Consider the following 23,482-nt stretch of genomic DNA (forward strand, 5'->3'; position numbering starts at 1 on the left):
GCAGTTGACATGGTAGATGCCTTTACTGCCAAACACCTCTTTTGAAAAGCTGCTTCTGCAAGGGGAATCACTGTATATCTGTTGTAAGGTAACAATATTGGCCATGTAATATGATGTTAAAAGAAAAGCAATAATCAAAATTATATAACTTATAAAATTCCAGGTCGCATAAACACAAATATTTCCAATATCAAGAAGGACCATCTTGAACCTCGGTCAAAGCAATTAGGGGTGGTACCAGGTGTCTGAATTGGCTAGGCGTACCCTACTAGTATGCCACACCCGTCGAGAATGGCCTAACAGTGCCAAAATGAAAAGCAATCATGGAAAGCTACTCAATTAATTTATTTGTCAAAGTTAGGAATGCTGTCACGTATCATTTGTGTGACAGATATGTCTTATTTAGAAACTATGTCTGCATATCTACCATAGAACCTCCTAAGCGGTCCTGCCAGTCTACTTTCTGAGGAGCCCTACCTCACTAATGTTGTGAAAAAGGCTTGATACATTGCAATCACAGTGGTTATCACTACCTGCCTACTTACTAAGTTAAAACTCAATCGAACTTTTGGGATATATTTCAAGTACATTTAATTTTTGTTAAAATTATCTAGGTTAGGTTTTGGGAACCATTATTATTGTTCAATGATACAAAATAAAAACAAACGACATGGAGACATGTGTTGTACCAATAGTTAAATCTTCAACACTTGATAACCTTGGTGATAATTTCCAAATTAAGTTTGATTTGAAAGGGCTTTTTGATGGCCTCTATGCACATTTAACGAAATTAATGAGGAATATCGTTAACGACATGTTTTGCCAATTTTGTATCTCTAAATTTTTTACCAAATATTCTCTGATGCCTGTCCAATGTATATACAGCATTCAAGAGTTTTCGGTAATGCTGAATAAATCGACCTTCTCTGTTTGTGATCCAAGGCCAGTGTAAATATACACAATCCTATATTTTCTACATTTCTAAATGACAAATAAATATTCCAAAGTAATCGGTCCAAGGTTTACACATAAGTAATAAACAACATTAAGTAAGTAGTACGTGGGATTTCAAGAATTATCATTTGTGAAAGTAAAGTTTTACTCGACTTACCTGCGACACGCCAGATGGCAACAAAGTAAAGGTTTATTACATGACAAACTGCATTTTATGAAAGAGCGCCACAAAGTGGCTGCGACGAGTTGCCTCTATCTTTTCTAATTTATATCACGTCTCACAACACTGAACCAACAGGCAGTGTAAACTCTTTCTTTTGACTTCAAAAATGTAACCTACATTAATTCCACAAAGGGGCCGCTTTTATTGTATTTAAAATGAACATTGGCATATTGGAACTAATTGTCCCTAAAGGCGCATACGATATATAATAGATATCTGCATTGTGAATTTGCTGCGTCGTAGGATGTGACTGTGACTCAAGGCCATTTTGTTGCAAGACTTTTCTCGTCCTGTAATATGCTAATATATTTATCCAAATTTTGCGTCAGCTTAACGTTCAATCTACTGCATACACACTTTTGGTAAATGTATTTCAATCACTTCTATATACATCGTCCTTCATTGCTGCCATTTTATCAAAGTCTTTGACTAGAATCTTACAGGCCTAAACTAATTTTGTTGACACATTTTCTGAACTTTCTAACCTCGATTGATAGCTCTGCCTGTAGACAGAATTGTTCCCGAGGCTGCCATTTGCCCAGATTATGTGATATTTTCATTATTGCTTTGAAACAGTTTGTGAGAGATGTGTGAGTATGCGGGAGCTTCGTGAACTCTACGGCATGTGAAGGGGCCCCTGTCCGAAAAATTGTAACGACTACAGCTCAGTTATAGAGCCACTCTTTTTTAAGGATGGGTTTTAGCCGAGCAATTTTGAGTGTGCTGACTTTGGTAGGTGACTGGATGCAGTACGTTGTGAGTTCGAATTCTATCGATAATATTCTATATTCCATACAGACATGGTTTCAGAAACTTCCTATGTGTACGTAAGGTTTTTGCAACAAGTCCAAAAACAAATATAACATACTTTAGTCAACTTTGAAGACTTGTGTAGCCCCTACTTAACTTTGGCATAATGTTAGTTGCCTTGCATAACATAGGATAAGAAATTAGCATGTCGGATGATTCGGTTGTAAAACGTTACTTTAAAATCAGGGTGTAGATTATATGTGTATAAGATATAAAATTAGGAACCTTTCACGTCAAATACGTTAAAAAACGAGAACTTATTAAACATTCTGATCTTGTTTTTTAGAAGAATAAACTGACAAATAAGATGTCTTCCAATAAACAGAGTAGTAGGATAATATTACGGTTCAGTAAAAGCGAGATAAAAATAAAACATTTCTCGTCTGCGTAGGCAGACAAAAGATCACATTAAGGCTATAAGCCAACCAAGCAAAATGACAATCTCTCTTGTTATAGACCACAAAACGTTTTCAACTGCTATGCAGTGTCTCTTCCTGTAAAGACGTCATTGTAAAAAAAAGACAACCATACTTGTAAACTGAAGAGACGTTTGATAGAGATATAATCTCTATGTAACTAATCACTGTCTATCTTCAAGGACGTATGTATTCTTTGCGGTTAGTATAGAAGGTCATTTTATCGGGGATGGGTGTATCCACTTCAGTGCTGGGCAAAGACTGTTCAATACAGCAGCTGTTTTCTGTTTATACTTGTACTGCTTTAAGGAATAATGTGCAAGCGAAATCAGCGAATTTATCATGTTATCATCTTCATTGGATAGACTCGGTACAAGTCTGTGAATAAAATGTTATTCAGTGATCGAATTCACTCCAGGCATGCGCAAAGTTGAATCTACAACTGCCATTAAAATCGGCGTGAAATTCCGTCAGGGTACATTGCTTTGGTTATCTTTTACTCTTTTGTGTAGGAAGCGGTGGCAGACTGGTTTTGTGTGAGGCCTAGCAGCTAGGCGATGTCGCCGTGAGTATGTGGGGGTTCGAATCCCGGTTGGGGTTATAGTAAAAATTTATATTTCTTTTACCTGTATTTCAAACTGAATGGAAATCTAAATAGTTTACGACTTCGTTACCGTAAGAAAACGACCAAATGCTGGCGTGGTTGTACACGTATTATCTATCTCAAAATACCTCACACCCCCTCATTGCAAATTCGGATTGTCCTTGCATTGTGGAGTAATAATATTTATAGCATGCCAAAGGCTAAGACGCGTCCACTCAATGGCTTTATTGTGTACACCAAGAAATCCTTTATTGTCTATAGCGGGATGCAAGCTACACCTAAAGATTCGTGGCGTAACATTACGCCTAAAGTGATTGGAGTCGTCTTGAAAGAGCTTGTTTATATCGTTTGTATGAGTACAGTAGATATGGTAGAATGCAGTGATGCAAGTGATATGTACCTTTACTGCCAACCACCTTTTCTGAAAAGGCTGTTTCGGGAAAGGGAATCACTGCTTATCTGTTTGACTATAACAATGTCAGCAATGAAAAAAAGGCTTAATACATTGCGATCACAATGATTCTCACAATTTTCTACCTGCTTACAAAACTCAATCGAACTTTATGGATATATTTAGAATAAAATTATTTCTTGACAATTACTTAGGTGAGATTTTGAGAATAAGCTTATTGAATCTTCAAGTACAAACAACCTTGGTGGTAATTTACAAATTATGTTTGAAAGGGTTTAAGATGATCTTATACACAATTAATGCAATTCATGAAGAACAGCTTCAATGGCATGTCTGACTCATTTTATATCTTTGTTTATTTTTAAAGAAACACCCTCTTGATGCCTGTCAAATTTTTACACAGGCAAGAGTTTTGTAATGCTAAATACATCTTCCTTCACTGTATGTTATTCAAGGCCATGCCAAACATCCGAAATTCTATATTTTTAACATTTCTAAATGACAAGTGAGTATTCCAAAGTAATCGGTCTAAGGTTTACACATAAGTTATAAACAAAACTGAGTGAGTAGTACGTGGGATGTCAAAAATTATCATTTGTAAATGAAAGTTTTACTCGACTTACCTGCGACACGCCAGATGGCAACAAATTGAAGGATTTTACATGACAAACAGCGCCAAAGAGAGGCTGTGACGAGTTGCCTCCCTCATTTCCTATCCATGTCACGTCACACAAAAGTGAGCCAACAGGGAATGTCAACTCATTTCTTGGACTTCAAAAATGTTAACGTTAAGTAATGCCGCAAAGAGCTGCTTTTATCGTATTTAAAATGATCGTTGGCATATTACTGAATTGTTAGTGCAGCTATATTTTGAAAATGAAAATCGTTTATTAATACGATTGAAATTAGACTTGTTCCAAGTTTGTAGGCGTATAAATTAAAAAAGCAGTATAAAGTGAAGGAATGATCTTCAACAGACTGTCACACTAGGTAATAGGCTGGCGCTAAGATTGTGGAATGAACGCCTTAGCCCACAGACTTGTGAACCTTGTAGGGTTTGGGTTGCTAGAAGTAATTCAAAATGGTTAGGCTTTTAAATATGCATGAAGAGCAGGCAGAGTTTTCTCGGGAGTTTGTGTTGGAATCGTGTTGCAACCATTGAATTACTAGCCATTATTTTGTATTACATTGAGTATGGAAGTTTTATTTCAAGAATGTCTCATGCGGTAACTTTTTTACTCTTGATTGTTAAGCCAGGTAAATTATCAACTTGATTTAGTCGGACTGAAAACAGTGCAAGCACGGAACACAGAGGCCAATTAACCAGTGCACTGTGTAGTATGAGTGCTGTGACGGTGTCATGTCTAATTTCCTGACCATTTTCTGCATGTCCATGGTCATCTCTTATCATACCAAGACAGAGCCCCCTCTCAAGTTTATATAAGTACCACAAAAATCAAGATTAAATCTAGTGATAAACCGCTCGCTTCTATGTAAGCAAATGATTGACAAATGCTTTGGAAGTCCGAAGTCCTTGACAATTATTTTCTTATGTAGTATGCTAATAATATAGATAAACAAACGGCCAGACCACATGTAATACTAGAGGACGTTTGCAAGATACAGTGGTCGCTTGGCCAGCCTGTAACTGCTGCCGAGAAAAGTCAAGTGGTTGGGGGCCAGTCATAATAACTGAAAAAAAAGATTGTATAGGGATCTTTCGTCTTCTGAACAAAATGGCCACACTATCTCACGAAAATGGTCGGTCGACGGCGGAATCATATGAATATACGTACGTATTTGAATACGTTTTTTGAAAGCGGAATTTTTGAAGAAACACGCTTACCAACTTGAGCTGACAAAGTCACTGTCATTTATTTGGGTTTCTCTGAATAGGTGAAATTCACCCGTACTGTCCACCAATGAGCGACGCATACAGTGTATGGACTGTAGCTATCTGCTGTAGAAACAAGCCACAAACGAAAACATAGCAGTACCAAAAATGTAATCTATGGAATTGAGTGTTCTTTGTGTGGGCTCATTTATGTTGGTGAAACAGGAAACAGCTTACGATCTAGAATGAACGGACATCGCAGTGGAGTGAATCGATCTTTTGACGTGCAACTTCATAAGCATTTTAACAAAGACGATCAATCCACTTTGTCTATGCGTGTTCGTATTCTTTAAAATATATACCATCCGACCAACAGCCCCACACTTAGTTCACCATTCCGTGGACAGAGAGAACACCACTGGATTAGACAGTTAGGTACTGCAATGCCTTATGTCGTAATGACAACATCAAAGATTCAGGCAATCTCTCAAGTCCTGGTTGTTCAGAAGAGAATGTGATGGGCCTCTTTGAGTCTTTTGTCCGCAGCAGACATATAGTCATGGACATGGGCGTTACCATCAGCTTAAATAAAATACATCTACCTACAACTGCCATGACAAATTTAATGAAATGCTTCTTTTATTACAGAAGCCTTTAGGTCTTAATCACATTTGTCCTTCTTTATTTGCTCGTTTCATCAAGGACTTGAGAAGGTTGCATGCCTATGCATTGGGTTTGTCTTTGACAGATCCGAAAAAACAACCGTATCGACTGGTCAGTATTATTGCTGATATTGCACTTATAGACTGTACAAGTCTTTTCGTGCTGAGCCTATGACAGATGATCATCGTCATTTCATACATGTTCCGTTTACAAACAAAGAAATTTATGCCATAATTATCAGCAATATACTTCACAACAAAAAATAACATCAACTATACCTGTATACTTTAAGAACCAGTCTGTACCTATTCTGTCATATCGGTACACCAAGACAATCTCTAATAAAATATTCAATTACAACAAGGCATTGCGGCACCTAAAATTGACGAATTCCTTCAAACACCAGCATCCTGTGACCACTCTACATCTCATTTCAAATATACTCCCGTTGGCCACGTCATCACTAGTGATCTGAACTTGGTCGAACATCACAACCTTCGTAAGATATTATCTTGTGGACCCAGGTTCAGGAAACCTCGCAGGATCAACTGGAACTATAATTTTGTGAGCTTCGTAAGCTTCCGGCACCAACTCATAGCCCTTGAGGATTAATTACTTCACAGAATCATTAATCTGGAACCTGTTCTACTGACAACTGGAATAAAATTTCTGTGGCTTAATTACCCACCAAAGCACTCTGTCAAAGCATAGACAAGAGCTTTCTAGGCCAATCCGGACTCAATTTTCTCAAAATGGAGTGATGTCAAATTGTCTGAAGCAGAATTTTTCTGTTTGTCCAAGCTCTAAAAGTTTCATTTCTAATTGTAGTCAATGCACTTCTAATTGTCGTTCCTTATCTTTATCCTCTCTCTTTCTCTCTTTTTCTTTCTTCCATTTGTAATTTATTTCCATTTTTAATTCCATTTTATTAAGTTCCAATTTGTCTGTATTCTAATTTTTTGAGTTTTATGGTGGATTCAGGCACATAATCATTCAAGGTGGATTCCTCAAATTTGCCTAAACTGACTAAATGTTTTACAATATTGAACGGACTAGCCTTGTTGCGCCTATAGATCTTATAAGTTGTACCTTAAGGAAAATGGGAAGTGAAATATGCACCTCGAAAGTAAAAGACTTAAACTTTTGCTCTAACTTTCCTCAAGGAATCTTTCAATCATTCTCTTTCAAAATCAAGAATAAAAATAGGGGGTCACCGCGCAAATTTGGTACTAGAGAAACAAATAACCCAAGATTTACTGATATTAGAAATTCAAAATGGCCGCCATCCCTGTGTTAACTCTATGGCGAAAAATAAAAATTTCGAATTTCAAAAAACTAAGCCGTTGAAAAGTTTTCTTTCACCAAGAGCTTTAAAATGAACCCCCACATGTGGTATATCAGAAGAGAACAGTAAAAGTTTGAGAGTCCGAATGTCTGTCCCCGAGGTGCGTTGTACCTTAAGGAAAATGGGAAGTGTAATTAGGTCGACTTTTCTGAAGGAATCAAATTGTCCTGATCACGGTCCTTCAATTTATCTAGCTTGAATTCTGCCATGTTGAAAATTCACTGAGTTCACAATATACAGTAGTTTGGTAAAAGCTGACGGTACAGAGCTCCAGAGTTACGTCAGACAGGCTAATGTGTGAGAAGTCCTTTGGCTTGCAGGCTTGAGGTTGGTCTGTGCAAAGCCCACAGAATAAATCCAGCGTGAGAGTAAAGGTCTTGAAAAGTCTTGAAATTAACACTGCTGAAATGATCCCAAAATCTGCCTGAAAAACTGTGCCGCCCTATTTATGCTCAATGATTCTATCTAGGGAATATAAGAACAACCTAGAACCTCCATGATATGCTAATAACTGTTCTAAAATATCTTCGCTTGTAGTAAGTGAATTGAAGGTCATGGAGAAGAATGACACTAAGAATATTCTAGACTAATTAAACTAAGGTTACGGATGGGGAGAATGACCTACATAACACACTAGATTCGGCCGCATTTTGTACTACTTTTTTATTTTCATGACCAGTCAACTATAAGTAAAGACCAAGTGAGATGTATTCTGTGCGCGAGTAACACCACTCTCTAATTTTAGGCATCGTGTTCAGAATGTTTCCCCTGATTGTGGCCAACTTGGGTTGTGAGTGATAACATGATGAGTTCTCTTTGCATTCGTTTTTCTCGGAATCCTATTGTTGTACTGTGGTTTCAAAGATTAATGGTACAGCAGTTCTACCATGTATTTAGAGGTTATAAACGGCAAGCGAGGGTATTTGGTTGCGGATATAAGACCTCTGGGGTGAAAATTAGCATATTTGGCGGGAAATAATCACCGAGCGCAGCGAGGTGATTATTTCACCCAAATATGCTAATTTCACCCCAGAGGTCTTATATCCGCAACCAAATACCCGAGCGCACCGTTTATACCTCATTATAATACGCTAAAGTTAAAAACAAGTGGGCAATTTCGTTATTAGGGCCGAAGTTGGAACGAGAGTTCAGGAGCGCGCAGCCTCATCGTTTCAGAACGCGCGCGCGTGCACAGTTGAATTCATAAAATACGGTTACGCAACGCATCAATATCGCGATTAGACATCGAACTTGAAGAATTTTACTTAAAAAAACGCTCAAAAAACTTTAAAAAATCATGTTGTTGTTACATAGCCTCCGCTCCTTACAGAAACTCTTCATTTGTTGGTTCGTCAAGCTGCACTAGACTAAAATTTAACAAACAAAATCAATCTGAAGCCATAGACTTGTTCGACATTATGGCGCGTTGAGTTGGAGTTCGAATTTGCGCGAGCTCAAAAATGTTACGCAGCGCGCAGGTCTTCTTGTTGAGAATATAAACCCTGGCTCCAGCCAATCAGATTGCCGGATTCCAGCCAAGCATATTATAATGTTATTTAAAAAAAAACGCTAGGTGAATATATTGACCTGAAATGCAATTTTGATGAAATACATAATAAAGTATCTGGTGAAGAGGAGACTTCATTTATTGAAGGGACAGACAGTCAACTACCGCTTAATGTGCATGAATTGTCAATTTCCACTCTATCAGTTATAATCACGCCTTGCAATTGGAATGTTAAATGCATATGCTCCCATTCAGACAAAACGAAATTAGTGCTCCTACCATTGTACATAGAAAGACTGCATGTAGGAAACCAAAAGAAAACGTGAAGCAAATGCTATTACCTTTGCCGCACCCTAACGGTTACGAATTTGAATTTCTTGAATAAATTAACCAGGGTCAGATGAGTATCCTATCGACGGAAGTACAACTTTGATATTATTGTCCTTTGAGAAGATGTTAACAAAGTCCCTGAAGTTTCACCATGAACGGTATTTGATTATGATCTTAAATGTCAGTGCACCCGCGAGGAAATTGTTTGTATATACAGTCTCACAGTTATTTGAACGGAAGCTGCGATCCCATGTACAGCATAATGCTCTGCGACACTTTAGCTTCGACAACAGAGTGTACTGCAAATGAAATGTTACAATACATCTATATTGTACTCTGGTTTGGTGAAGATTTCATTTTCAAGGACATTACGCTTACCCTAAATATCATACTCAATGGGATAAAAACTTTGCTTACCATTCGCAACTTGAATGGGAAGACAATAAATTTAGCTGGCATAGAGATACATTGTTGATCTCCAGTGACCTGTGACTTGTACGGTAAACGTAGACTATGTTTTTCATCGTGGATAAGTGGATAATATATTTTGAGCACGTCAAGTACCAGAGCAGGGTGACTTAATATTTGAATTCTGTCAATAATTAACCATTAATTAGCGTAAAGGAAACTGTAGGCAAAGCGTTCAAATGAATGGCGTCTAAAATTTTGCTCAGAGGTATAGCGCTTGTACAGGTTGTACGATAGTTGTACGTATAGGAGTACAATTACGAATTTCATAGCTATGGTTTAAATGCAAGCATTTTACACTTCAGTTGCAAGACATGATCAAAAACTGATTCAATGGAAATGGACGTGTATAAGTCATCGAAACTGAGTTTGAACATACTATTTTTGCTGTACTTTCGGTTGTGTTGCCTAAGCCCTATTCTTACACAAATGCCTATACCTGCACAAAGGAAGACATTTAACAAGATAGGATAATTATCGGAAGGAAGTAGAGTTATATGAGAGCCAATTTCACTCACCTACGACAACCAGATGACAGCAAGGTGAACAGTTATTGGTGAGATGCAGTTTGTACTTAAGTGGGCCACGGCAAATAGTTGGAATAGATCAGGTCTGGACCCGTTGGCTCCAACCTTTGTAACCCGTTTCGGTTCATACAGCTGTGATCCCTTAGACGGCGTGCGCTCGCTTCAGGTGCTATAAAAATGTCTACCTCAAACTAGACCCGCATTGATCTGGTTTGATTTAATGTTTTATGATCGGAGGCCCATAGGTGATCCCGCTGGTTGTCTCAAGTGCCAACCAACAGCACAATGTCGGTAAAATGTCACTTAATTCAAACGGAAGACGAATATCAAAATTTGTTATCACTCATCGTTTGGAAATAAGAGCGTTTAGAGGTACGGTCCCATTGAATGTTGTCTTATTGTTATAAACCATAAAACCATGCTACATGTATGAGCGTCATCAATTTGAGACCCTTCAATTGCCAACGGACGCTTTCTAAAACATCTGAGCTGACCTATAACATTTGATTTGAAACGAAATGTACACAGAATTTTTTTTCTTAGCTTACTCTGCCCTATATGGGCAGCAAGCAATGCACATTCATTAATCAGCGCTCCACTGTACACAGTGACTCTGTACTGGAGTAAACAGAGAAATAAACCATTTTACTTTTTACATAACATATTGACTGCGAAACCAGTCAATTTTAACTACTTTAACATTTGAGAAATGGTTGACCTGGCGTTCGTTCCGCTACTTTCTAATGCAAATAAATTGACAACTCAAGTACATGTAGATCGATTGAGTATGACATGGTAAAATTCGCACACTAAGACCAACAAGCATGCCTCCCAAATATTCCGTGTACCGTGTTCCGGGGCAAACCTTTCTTTAACACACAATGTTTTTTGTGAGAATTTTTTTTCGTCAGAAAATTAATTTCCTTTGTTCGTTTGATTGTTACAGGTAAAAAGTCTCTGCAATGATATTAGCAATTAGTCATGGGTTTGTACAAGAGGGACAGCAAATAAAGATACACGGCTATGCTTAGCCTATTACATACTTTTTGCCTGTGTCATTGTCACTTCTTGGCCCATAGATAAATATTGATTTCAGAAAAATCGCGCATCGAAGCAGAAATACAAAATACTTTTATTCCAGCTTTCCTCACGGAAACTTTCAACCATTCTCTGGTCAAATGAAACAATGACATCAGAGGTCACTGGGCAAATTTTGGTACTAGAGAAACAATTTACCCGACACTTACCGATATTTGATATTCAAAATGGCCATTTATCCCTGTGATAACTCTAAGGGGAAAATTTAAATATTTGATTGTCACAAAACTAAGATGGTAAAAACTTTGGTAAGCACAAGCGACAGACCAGAAAAATATTCGAAAAAAAATCTGTCCCGAAACTCATTCTACTTGAGTGGCTTTGCTTGAAAGTATTGACAATTTTGTCGAAAGTCACTGCTTCTATACAAAAAGCGTGCTCACTAACGATAATGACAATGTAATTTCTGGATATTGTTTAGAGTGGTGTCGTCAATTGGTATATCTACAAAAGAGTGTGAACTTGTCAAGAGATAGTACATCGACTCTCTTTTGAACGTGTTTTTTGCTTTGTATATATACGTTTTTATGGTCGCGCACAGGATTGTAACATTTAAGTCGGTTGCTGTGACCAACTCTTTTGGTTGGAAACGGTAGTCGACTGGTTTTGTGTGAGGTCTAGCAGCTAGGCGATGTTGCCGTGAAGTGTGTGCGGGCTCGAATCCCGTTTGGGTTATAGCAAAAAATTTATTTATTTATTTATTTATTTATTATTTATTATTTATTCCTAATTTCTCACAATGCTGTCATCATAACTTCACATGCATCGTTTGAGAAGGGAAATATAACTTTCAAGAACAGTTCTACAAAAATAACAAATATAATGCCGTGAACGAAGAGCACACTTCGTTGAAGGGGTTGTCGCAAACTTTAAATGGGAAAAATAAATTGATTGTTACGCAGTCAACACAGGTTTTTCCAATAATTCGAAAGACACATACAACGCATTTACGGGGAATAGCAAGAGTAAAACACATGTTGGAGAGAAAAATAATGGATGCTTTCTATTTTGTGAAGAAATATTCCCACCCTTCGTTACAGTTATGTGGTCGGACAATGCAATAAGTGACCCGATTCCTGCTTGCAATCATTTATAATGCGTATCCGAATATGTTATATTCTGTAACGTAAAAGTATGACCACTGCCACTCCAGAGAACACTGTGGCCACTCTTACTTAGAATAATTATTCGAATATGCACCTACTTAGTAGTATATTTTCAGTTGTTAAATTGTAATCATCGTATTTGGATGATTGATTGTGATTGTAGTTCTGCTGAATGAAATTGCGCTCTCCCGGCAGTAAAACATTTGACAGCCGTAGGAGAGCCTTTGTATTTGGCAGTGAATATTTCGTCCACGATAGCCTCTACAGATTTGATTTTACCATTAATGAGAAGAGTTCCGTTTACATGAGTTTGACACACATCATCCAATAGCAAACGCTCCGACCAGCAGTAGAAAATGTACAGACCTCCAGTACCAGTGTTTACGAACTGCATCCGTTTATTAAAAACCGGATGTGACATCAACATTGTAAACTTTTACATCACTCTATTAACCTCTGAAACTCAGTAACTCAATAACTTTCTAAACATTGGTAAACTCAAAAGATCGTGACCAGTTCTTCCTGGTCAACACTGTGCTTCCAACCTCAATGTTGAGAAGACATGCCCAAAATGGTCAATGGGGGCGCCCTAACCCAAAATGCGGGTAAATTTTGTTGACGCGTCATTTCTCTTTCTTTATCGGCATAAACGGACAACAGACAACGGAGGTTCTGCAACGATACTCTCTGAAATGTGTGCCACAGACAGCTGACATGCAAAGAACTCTGACGTGATAGTTGTCGCTCATATTAAACATACTCGCATATTATCGATATGTTTGTTTTTTTTTGGTAAAACTGCATTAACCTGCACTAAAGTGTAATGGCCAAAACTGAAACGAAAGAACTATAATGACTGTAACTGAAAGGTTTGGAGATTTGGGAGTTTATTTCCCTCGGCAGCACCCAACACTATCCTATCAGTTATTCCGGTCTCCGTTAAAATCTAATTCGTTTTTTATCTTGTTAAAATATTAGTTCATGTACGTACTCTGTAAACAGTAGAATTGCAATACAGACATTATCACTTTGTCTATAGTTTTTGTGAAAAGAACACTATCATCCGAGAAATTGTTAGTATTTTGAAATACTTTTTGCGACAGAAAAATATATCCAATACACGAATATTTGGAAGTAATTTCAAGTATCGCCTGCTCCCTCCATCGTATCAGCATGGGTGTGTTTATACTGCGTGAGATGCGATGTGAGAGTTGCCATGTCAATGGGTGCTGCTCGCATGAAGTCACTGTCGCATTTACATGCGCTCACTACCTATTCAGAGATAGATCTTACCTTGCCATGCGAATGGTAGAATGTTTATCAGTACTTGCCCCTCCCCAAAAAATTAAATAAATGAAAGAAAGTCAATAAAATAACGCTTGGGATCACATTACAAGATTCCCGAACTAAGCTTCTTTAAATATTCTTACTCCTCAATGCCTTTCAATTTTATCTCCTCGACATCGCATTGTAGGTTGAGAGCGGCGGCCATTTGATTTGCTTACGTTGTTTCCTTTCAAGTAAAAAAATGTTCGGGAACACTCCGAAACCGATATATGTATTATAATTAATAAATAATATTACATTGATGTTATTTTATCATCATATTTATCGCCCAATCTAACAATAAGTAATGCGATAGTATTTACGAAGTTTCTTAGCACAAAATCAGCACCTACCACATTCGCCACTGTCATATCAATTAGAATGTGAAAAGGTTTCTTATGTACATACAAACGACAAAAATAGAAATATTTCCTGCCTTATGACTTGCATTGGCATGTGTATGGCCATTTGTTGCGTATTAGCAATGGCGTATGCAAAGTTCATATCCCATATATCGATGAAAAAGATGCCGTGTCCAACAAACGTGGTTCTCAGTATACGTATCATGTCATAAAGAAGCCAATAGGTAAACGGACTATTGCGTTCATGTGGACCTTTAACAGCTATGAGCGTCTGAGAACAGCGATTTCTGAGCTCCTCAATGGACTTCCTTATGATAAGAAGTCGTTCAAGAAAGCTTTCTACCGTCCAGGTGTCAAAATGAGCCCAAAGACTTATCACAATCACGTAGTTACACTCTGGCGCAGTCAGCGCGTCCAAGATATCAACTATGAAAGGGAAGCGATTTATCGGCACTTCCTGGTGGCGGGAAAGAGCATGGTGCCGATATAGAAACCTAATGCTGTTTCTCAAATCCTCAATTTCCCAACTATAGTCATCCTGTCCCGTTACCCTGTACTTTTTCGGAATCGAGACGACCCGTTGTCTCCAGTTTGAATCAGTCACAACAAGCGGATAACCAGCAATTTCCAAGAATTTTTGAAACCACTGTCTGGTGGTAGAGTCACCGAGGAAGTAAACATTCTTTCCTCGCAGACACTGCTGTACGTCTTTCGGTTCCAACCACTCCCTGCTTGTGCATATGCGCGAGTGCCATCGATCACCGAGCCAATATCCGTCTGACGGAGGGACGGGAAGATCTGCCTGACACCTCGGAATTTTAGGGTCTTTTGGTTTTGAATCTGAAAGAAAATGGCATGAAATAATTATTCAAAGCTGACAATGTGTCATAGTAGGCTGCATTCGATTTATATTATATTTATTTTTGCTCATTGCAACTTGAGATGGTTACCTGAAGAGGTGCATTGCGATAAAAAGATGTTACCTTGCGTACGATATGTTGTATTTTCAAATGTACTGTTATGGGGTCATTTAAACTGTTTAGGGGTAACAAGAGTGGAATGTCATCCATCAAAATTGTTATCTTCAACTTATACCAGTAGAAATCCATCGACTTTGAGTTTTCCCTTATGTCATGGCATTTATTTGAGGAATACTGATTTAAAATACAGTGCATTAATATGTCAATGGAAGACACAATGATCAGAACAAGTTAAAATGTGAACGAACTGCATAGATCAAGTGTATCGAATAAGATGAAAAATAAACAATTCACATCAAAATAAAATTTACCTTCGATAACTAAAGTGGACACACTCCCATTGATTAGTTGCATAGCATTTGGTCTGCAATGAAGTTTTAAAAAAGTTGGTGCTGCAGTTTAGCAAAATATATCACTCCAAGTAAGGATGTTAAAACTGATAATGTCTAATAACTGTACGTCTTTTTTGAGACAGACAAAAACAAATAGGGTTAATGATATATTTAGCAACATATCTATGAACGTTATATCCGCTCATTGACAATCAATCATGTTTTATTTTGTCTTTGAACCAAAAATATTTACATGATATAAGAGTTATGTTGTAGTCTTCCTTTTATCAACATCAAAGAAAGGAAGATCCAATGTCAGATAAAATTGTCAAATGGGACGACACAAAAAACGAGTGTATTTAGCAAACTAAAAATACATAAGAGGAAGGTGCAAGCATCGCAATACTTACGCTTCGAACAAGTAATCATGTTCTATTAATTCGCTGATTAAATACGAAGACAACGGAGGCATATTAAGTGAAGATATGTAAGAAAGTGTATGGCAAGGAAGGGACTTCGGAGTATCACAAAGGAATCTTGTCTTTCCGAGAGCTTTCCCGTAAGGGAAGTCGCATTTGTCCGTCCACGTGCCTTCTCTAATAACGTAGCACTGCGAGGTTTCATTGGTGTCACCTTGAATGAACTTTCCGACCCACCAAGCACGCGGTTCGCTCTTTCGGAAAACATTATCCTGCCACTGTATCGCCTCACGCTGGAGAGCCAACACGACTTCAACGGAGACTTTCCCGGCGTATCCCGCGTAGAAATAGGCCGTATACGAACCATTCTCATGGTCAACAATTCTTCCCATGGTTGCAAACTTATCATCTTTGTTGAACAGTGTCGCTCGGAGAAGATCGCCCCCAAGCGACCGGATATTTTTGTAGTTATCATAGGTGTTAATCTTGATTATAATCATGTCACCTTTTTCTATCGGATTTTTATTTACAATGGCAAACGTCGACGTTATCGCACTTGTCCTGCCTTGATTACTAGGGACAAGTGAAGGTACATCCCGGTCTCTGCCTGCTTTGTATGGTTCATGGTTATCAAAACTCTGCATCTTTGTAAACGTAGCTTCAACTGGCACCTGACCATCCACGTCAACGTTTACCACAAATTTGTTATGATGATTATTCGATACACTCTGTACACGATTTAAATTCTAAAAAGAAAAATAGAAATAATAAAGGGTATAAACTTTGCACGATAATATACCTAATCTGATAGTAGATCTAAGTCGCGATAATAAAAGGTTTCCCTCTTCGTTCTACTACAACTACGTGAATGCAACGCTCCGGCTGGTTCCTGAGGTTCTACATGTCGTAAACACATAATACTGGCAAACGAAGCACTAATAGCTCCTTATTAGCCTATACAGCTATAGTTCCAGAATCTATTATGCATGAAGTAGCCATGCCACTTCGTTTCCCAAACTCTTCCTTACATTTTTGACAACTGCCAGAAATAAGGGGAAAAACAAAAGCTGAGAATTTGCACTTGCAGGATATCTGGACAATCATATACAATTATTTATGAAGGATGGTTAACAAGGGCTTCAGGACAATATCTCTTTCGTTGGGAAGAAAATGCGACTTCTTTGTATATTCGATTATTGTATAAATACTTGACTTTTGCTGGGACAAACAAGTGCATTTTCCTCCATTAAGAACGTCTGTAATTGCTGACTTTCCATGAAATATTACTGATAATTCTAGCGAACTAAGGCTACAACTTTATGCGATGCCGCGACTTTTTCCAGCTGGTTTAGTCGACAAGTTCACAGTAAAATACCTGGACCCCACTATTGCTACCAACGCAGAGATTGTAATGGACTCTGGAAGTTGGGAAACCTATCGATTTTCTTTTATCGCTGTATTCACAATGAAACACCAGAAAATTCTACAGATTAAAGTATCTAACCATAGACGTTACTTATCAAAAATGACTGATTCATAATTTCAAAGACGACTGTAATCTCAGTGTAGGCATGGGATGTGCGATGGCGCAATCACAAGAATCATGGGACTGCAATGGCGGCGACCATGTGGTTAAGCAAACAAGATTGGTATCGTACTGCAATGACGTGAACGTATCAATCAGATGTTTGCCGCCGCCTTCTGCAGCCCGGCGCGCAAGTTATTTTACAGAACAGAATGGGGTTCGTGCTCAAGTAAAATCGTTTCAAGTCTCATTCAATGATCTTATTGAATACGTTACGATATTTGCAGATGGTTAATTCTATCATTCTAATATTTCGAAATATATTCTAATATATTGTAAACTATGAAACAATATACGTTTATCTTTAAGGCAAACTTCTGATTTATTTTGAACATGCTATTCTCGGTCCTTTTTGTCGGAAAAGACCAGCCATATTGGTAAAACTATTCCGATAGAACCAGGCCCTGCAGGAATAAACTTGACCAATATCCACACCAGGTACTGTTAATACAATTGTAAAAAAGGAAGGATTCCTACTCATGTTTCAGTGGATATGCGATACCTATCTCTATGCACATGACTAAACTAAGTATGTGAGGCCTATGCGAGTTCCATTTGACGTATTAACGATAAGCAGAATATTTACCGACTAGTGACACATGTTGTACAGTACAACCTTGTGATATTGTATGACTGTATACGTAGGAACCGAAGAAACATTCATCAGTGGTAAAACCACCTGGAATGTCGCAGTGCACTTACCGGACATTTGATCCAAAGGTGTACGGAGAACTGTGCAAGCAGGCCAAGCAATACCATCAATACAACCACAGTCAAAGTTTTCATTCTACAATAATCGGAAAGGTCATTATTTGAAGAGACTACAGATACAACGATCTGATCAATGGGACTGTTTAAGGCGCACTACTCCTCTGGGACAGAGATTTGGATACGTTTTTGGTCAATACTTGTTGTTACAACTCATGGAGTACCTAAAGTTCTTCATTTTCGAGGCGCGAACAGTCTCACTACCTTAAAAATAGCGTGCCCTTAACACAATATTTTCATGGATAAATTCAACTACCTTATGCAATACATCGAGTCATGCACTATTTGATATAGCAGTCTCCTCTGAAAGGCGATATGAATAAATCGTTTGTGTCTTTGATTTATATTTACGGATTTATATAAACGGATTTTTGCTCAAGCTGAGAGCTCGCGCGTATGCCGGCCTAAATCGCCTATATACCACGGTTCTTTTCGCGTCTCGACAATCAGATCGCTGTATTTGCACCATCAATATACCGGTATGATATATTACCGCATACACCTGTGCGGATAATTCTAATTTTATTTTTTTTATTTATAAATGACATTCGTATTAAACCTTAACATTAAAGTTACGAAAAACGAAAAAATAGTCAACTGATCCACGTTGAAAAATTTCAGAATGAACCTGTTTGACAGACAAAGTTTAAAGATGCGCAAATTTTAAGACTTGTAGCGACACGTTTCCATGGCAATCTCGTCAATATGATGTATATTAAGAGGCTGGATATGAATTGTTATCTTTTGTATAAACGTTCTGTATGAAGTGGTCATTTCATTTATTTTATAATCGAGAAATTAAAATATTGGGTCACCATTCGATAGACCATATGTGACGGACACTTTTCAAAATTTGAAATTCGAAACGGCAGCTAAGTCCTGTGTTAACGTAATAGGGAAAATTTAAAATTCGGTTTTCACAAAATCAATTTTAGATCATTTGATTGACTACTGCCTTCAAAATGCCCCATGCTTATGAACAGTGACAAGTGTTTTCAGATGTTTGAACCATTACAAATTTTGAACACGTGCATGTGCACTGCATAGCGATCCCATTCTTTTCAGCAAGCTTAGGCAATACTGGGCGACGCTTGTGGTGCTCTCGTACAATGTGGAGTACAATAGTACAAAATTTGAGCTGTAGAGATTATAATGTATAGCCCAATGAAGCGGTGCACTTTACCTTAATAGTTTTAAACAATTAAAAGACAAACACCAAAGCACGGACACAAGCTGCTTGATCTAAATATAAAGACTAATAAAGTATCGGCTCTTATGTAAATCGGTGCTCAAACTAGGTGGTTTTTTAATTTTGCTAATGCCAAACTTAATGTCATTTAATATTCACGGAATATCCCAAATCTTCAGTAAATCATTTGGTAAACTTTTCGTAACCTGATCGCAAACCAGTCATAAACTCATAATTTCTTTTTCGCCTTTTCCCCTGTCGAACAAAACTAACAACCCAGGTGACAATTCATAGTAATCCTGTGCATTGGTCTATCTTTTACTGTCCGTCGACTTCAATCCCATGCGTTGCTCCAAATATGCGAATACAATGCTAATATACGCCTCATCTTAGTAAGAAAGGTCTAGAAGTTAATGCGGCTAGACTCTATCGCCCGGAAGCGTAGGTACGTGCATTGTATATTATGATCCATCCCTTTAGCACAAACCTTCAAAAATGCAAATCTTACTCTCCCTGCGTCCAATTTAATGCCATTTTAGAGATCGACATAATCACGATATTTGTGTTACCATGGAGATATAACATATCGATATCACTTATATGTAACGTTAAATGTCATGTACTGAACAAAAACATCGCTGAACGAGTCAAAATGCATCTATCTGAGGCAATTGAGTAATATATTAATAGCAAAAAGTGAGCTACTATTCTAACTTATGGATTCTACCACTATGGAGCAAGATCTTTCAATTTTGTATAGGTACCAATCTAAAAAATCAAGCCATGGAAAATTGCAGCCAATAATTCTTTCATTAACACGATTGGAACTAATTTGGGAGGTGTTAGGTGCCTTATAGCTGAATATCTCAATATTACACATACTCATAAAAACAAGTGTGTAACGAAAAAAGAAAAGCAGATGAGCTTACATTTGCAGATTTTAAAGACATTACTTCACCATCCAATTACACCAAATTAGTTCCAGTCGTGTTCATTGCATCATGAACACAGTAAATCGACATCGGCAAAAGGTTTAAAGCTGCTCCGCCATTTTTGAAAACAAATGCTTTGTATCTACTTAAAAAATAACGAATCCCAACTTCAAGGCAAAGAAATGGCAAAAATGTGAAAAAAGTAGGTGAACTCTCTCTTAAGTATAGTAGTTATCAGCGATTCGACTTTCGTACTGACAAACGTATTTCCTTCTCTGACATAGGTTTAAAAGAAATAACCAAAAAAATGAAAAAAAACATACTACTGGAATTTTGATGTTTTATCGACTGTAAGCTACAACACAGAACACGAAATTAAGGTTAATGGATCTAAGAGTCCACATTGGTCTTTTTCATTTTGCGTAAAGCGAGGGTGAATTCAAAGAAAGCAAAGGCGAAAAGTACGATATTGAATGGACTGATAATAACTGTATCACAACCTATGGCATTTCTCTTAGAATTTTTGCAACTTTGCGAATTCTTTTTATCGAGCACTGTATGCGGCAGTTCAAAACAAGACTGATCAAATTACAAAGTCTGCTGGATACATCATTGTAACTTGATATTAATTGATCGTCTGTGAGATTCAATATTTCATAAGCTATGCATTTACTTTTCCCGGGAAAATCTTTCTCAACTTACATTTATAAGATATTATTTTATAAAAAGAATGCCGAGTGGTTTTGTCTCTGGTCTTCCCTTGTCTGTGAGATTCAATATTTCATAAGCTATGCATTTGCTTTTCCTGGGAAAATCTTTCTCAACTTACATTTATAGGATATTATTTTGTGAAAAGAATGCCGGGTGTTTTGTCTGTGGCTTTTTCTTGTCTGTTTCGTAAGCTATGCATTTGCTTTTCCTGGGAAAAACTTTCTCAACTTACATTTATAGGATATTATTTTATAAAAGTATGCCGAGCGGTTTTGTCTGAGGCTTCTCCACCAGGTGACTTGGTGCCGTACGTTTTGAGTTCGAACTCTATTGAAAATGTACCGTATTTTAAAGGTTTTCAGGCCACACGGGTACTAGGTTTTTTCTTTTTGATCTTTGATGACCTCATGCCGGGATCAAGGGACATTTAAACCCGGAGTGTCATATTTTTTTCAAATTTCATAATTCGATGGCGAAAAATTGAAATTAATTAGAAGATAGTTCTTTGTTAGTATTCTTTGTCGAGAGCCTAATCTGACAAGATGGCCATAGTGTGCCAGAACTAACAAAGTATGTTCATATTTGGCAAATACATAAGATAAAAGATAATAAACAGGAACAAATATAAAAAAACTAAAGTAATTCATTTAAAATTTACCTAAATCAATCACACTTAAGGATGATCGAGCCACTAATTTTTTTACCATTTTGCTCTAACAGTAAGACTTATATGTGAGGATGAAATTACGACAAAAAATCAACATGTCACCAGATTATAATTTGGCAGCTAGAGGGATTTGAAAATCACCCTCTTTATCCCATTCGAATGACAGAAATTATGAATCTCCCCTAAGCGTTGTCCAACCCGATATATTTACTTTCAGTTCCTTTCTTGAAATGCTGCACTTGTTTAATTTACATGTGAACCACAATGAATGATAAATGAAGGATTTAGCTATTTTTTCGCTGAATATGTGCTTAAGAATTTAAATTATCACTTCTCAGGCCTTCCAAAATGACAGTTAAAGCTGTTGCACACTTAAATATAATGACCACGCCTTATCGTTACTTTGTAGAATTCTTTAGATTTCCAATCCAACAATTTTGTTTATTTTCACATAAATTATTGTTCAGATATTGCACATTATATGCACCAAATAAAAATATGGGATCACCAGCCAGCCTATTTACAATGCTACATCGCTGACCATCACCCCCTCCCCATATGTGAAATGGAAAAAAATCACAATTTGATGAGAAATATGTCCTTTTCAAATTACTTTGTTGGGAATTTTGAATACTTTGTAAATTTATCAAAATTCAAACATTTAAAACTTACAACCCGAAGATAATATAATGATCATTCAATCATCACTAACAACATCCGCTTTCATGCTAAAAGCTCTGACAATAAGTTGTATGAAGATAGGTTTCCATCAAAACCACGGTGTAATTTTTACAGTGAGCACGGTCCCGTACAGTGGACGCGCGCGTCGTAGAATGCGCGTTCTATTAGAGAGGTTTAGTTACACGTAATTACGTTCGATCAGTACGCGTAGCGTCTTTGTCACGTGATAACCAGACGTCGCGTACGTGTAGCACAGACGTCAAACAACACTTCTACACGTAGTCATAATTACGTGTAGTATTTTTGAGATTTTCTCAATGATTTCCACGAATTTAGACAAGCAAACTCAAAAGGTATCATTGTAAATTAGCAAACATCTTTGATATCAGAATATTTCGTAGAGTTTGCAACTGTACAAGGAGTACTTGCCATAATTTCCTTACATGAACGAAATGTTGTAGTCGCATTCCACTTTTTGTCTGACGCCTTCTAAAAGAATTCTCTAAACCACATAAATAACTGTATCAAAGAAAATCGGCCGATTTAAGGTAGTTCGAGGGTACAACGAGCTACTATAAGAGTGGTCCTCACTTATCGAAATTCATGTTTCTTAAAAATTACATGAATTTTGCATGTTTCTGAGAAAAATATGCAGCAAAATAATAGGGAGCGCACAACTAAACCTCTCTATTCACACGTGAGCACGGATACGCGTACGCCACTGCGCGCCGTCAGACGTACTGGTAATTACGTGTAACTAAACCTCTCTATTGTTTGCAGCTACGATGACGTAGCAAGTGACTCGATCACCTTTAAGCCGAATATCTGAATATGGGAGGCAACATTTTATACACTTAATGAATGTAAGAACCGATGTATTCATTCAGAGATCGGTCTTGTGCCTCATCACGTTCCATAAAGTATAACAAAAGCTTTCTATGTTAGCGACTTTGCAACTCACATGCAAATAATGGAAACAATTTAATATTTTCACTTACCTGCTGATTTTCAACATATTCACCAACTCTACCTTGGAGGAACTGCATGTGTCCTTCGCTGACAATGTTCATAAATGCATTTGTTCCCATGATGCATTGCAAACCTGAAACTAGACTACGTGTGAGCGTGATTAAACGTTGATATTCTTATTCTATTCCATCACATGATGGCTCGGTATTTCCTTGGTGTTTCGTCTGTTTGAGATAAATTCTGAGACAGAACACAGCTGATGGT

At 37.4% G+C, this 23,482-nt stretch overlaps 1 protein-coding gene across 1 annotated transcript; it reads right to left on the reverse strand.

Annotated features, from left to right (window-relative positions):
- Positions 1-13,437: 13,437 nt before the first annotated feature.
- On the reverse strand, positions 13,438-23,337 carry LOC139133586 (NXPE family member 1-like). The gene is made up of 5 exons (XM_070700318.1): positions 23,248-23,337; positions 15,708-16,462; positions 15,277-15,329; positions 14,536-14,825; positions 13,438-13,569 (listed from the first exon to the last, which is right to left on the reverse strand). The coding sequence occupies exons 1-5, from the start codon at positions 23,335-23,337 to the stop codon at positions 13,438-13,440; spliced, it is 1,320 nt and encodes a 439-aa protein (XP_070556419.1).
- Positions 23,338-23,482: the final 145 nt, after the last annotated feature.

Source organism: Ptychodera flava, chromosome 5 (assembly GCF_041260155.1).
Source record: "Ptychodera flava strain L36383 chromosome 5, AS_Pfla_20210202, whole genome shotgun sequence".
Classification (NCBI taxonomy): Eukaryota; Metazoa; Hemichordata; class Enteropneusta; family Ptychoderidae; genus Ptychodera; species Ptychodera flava.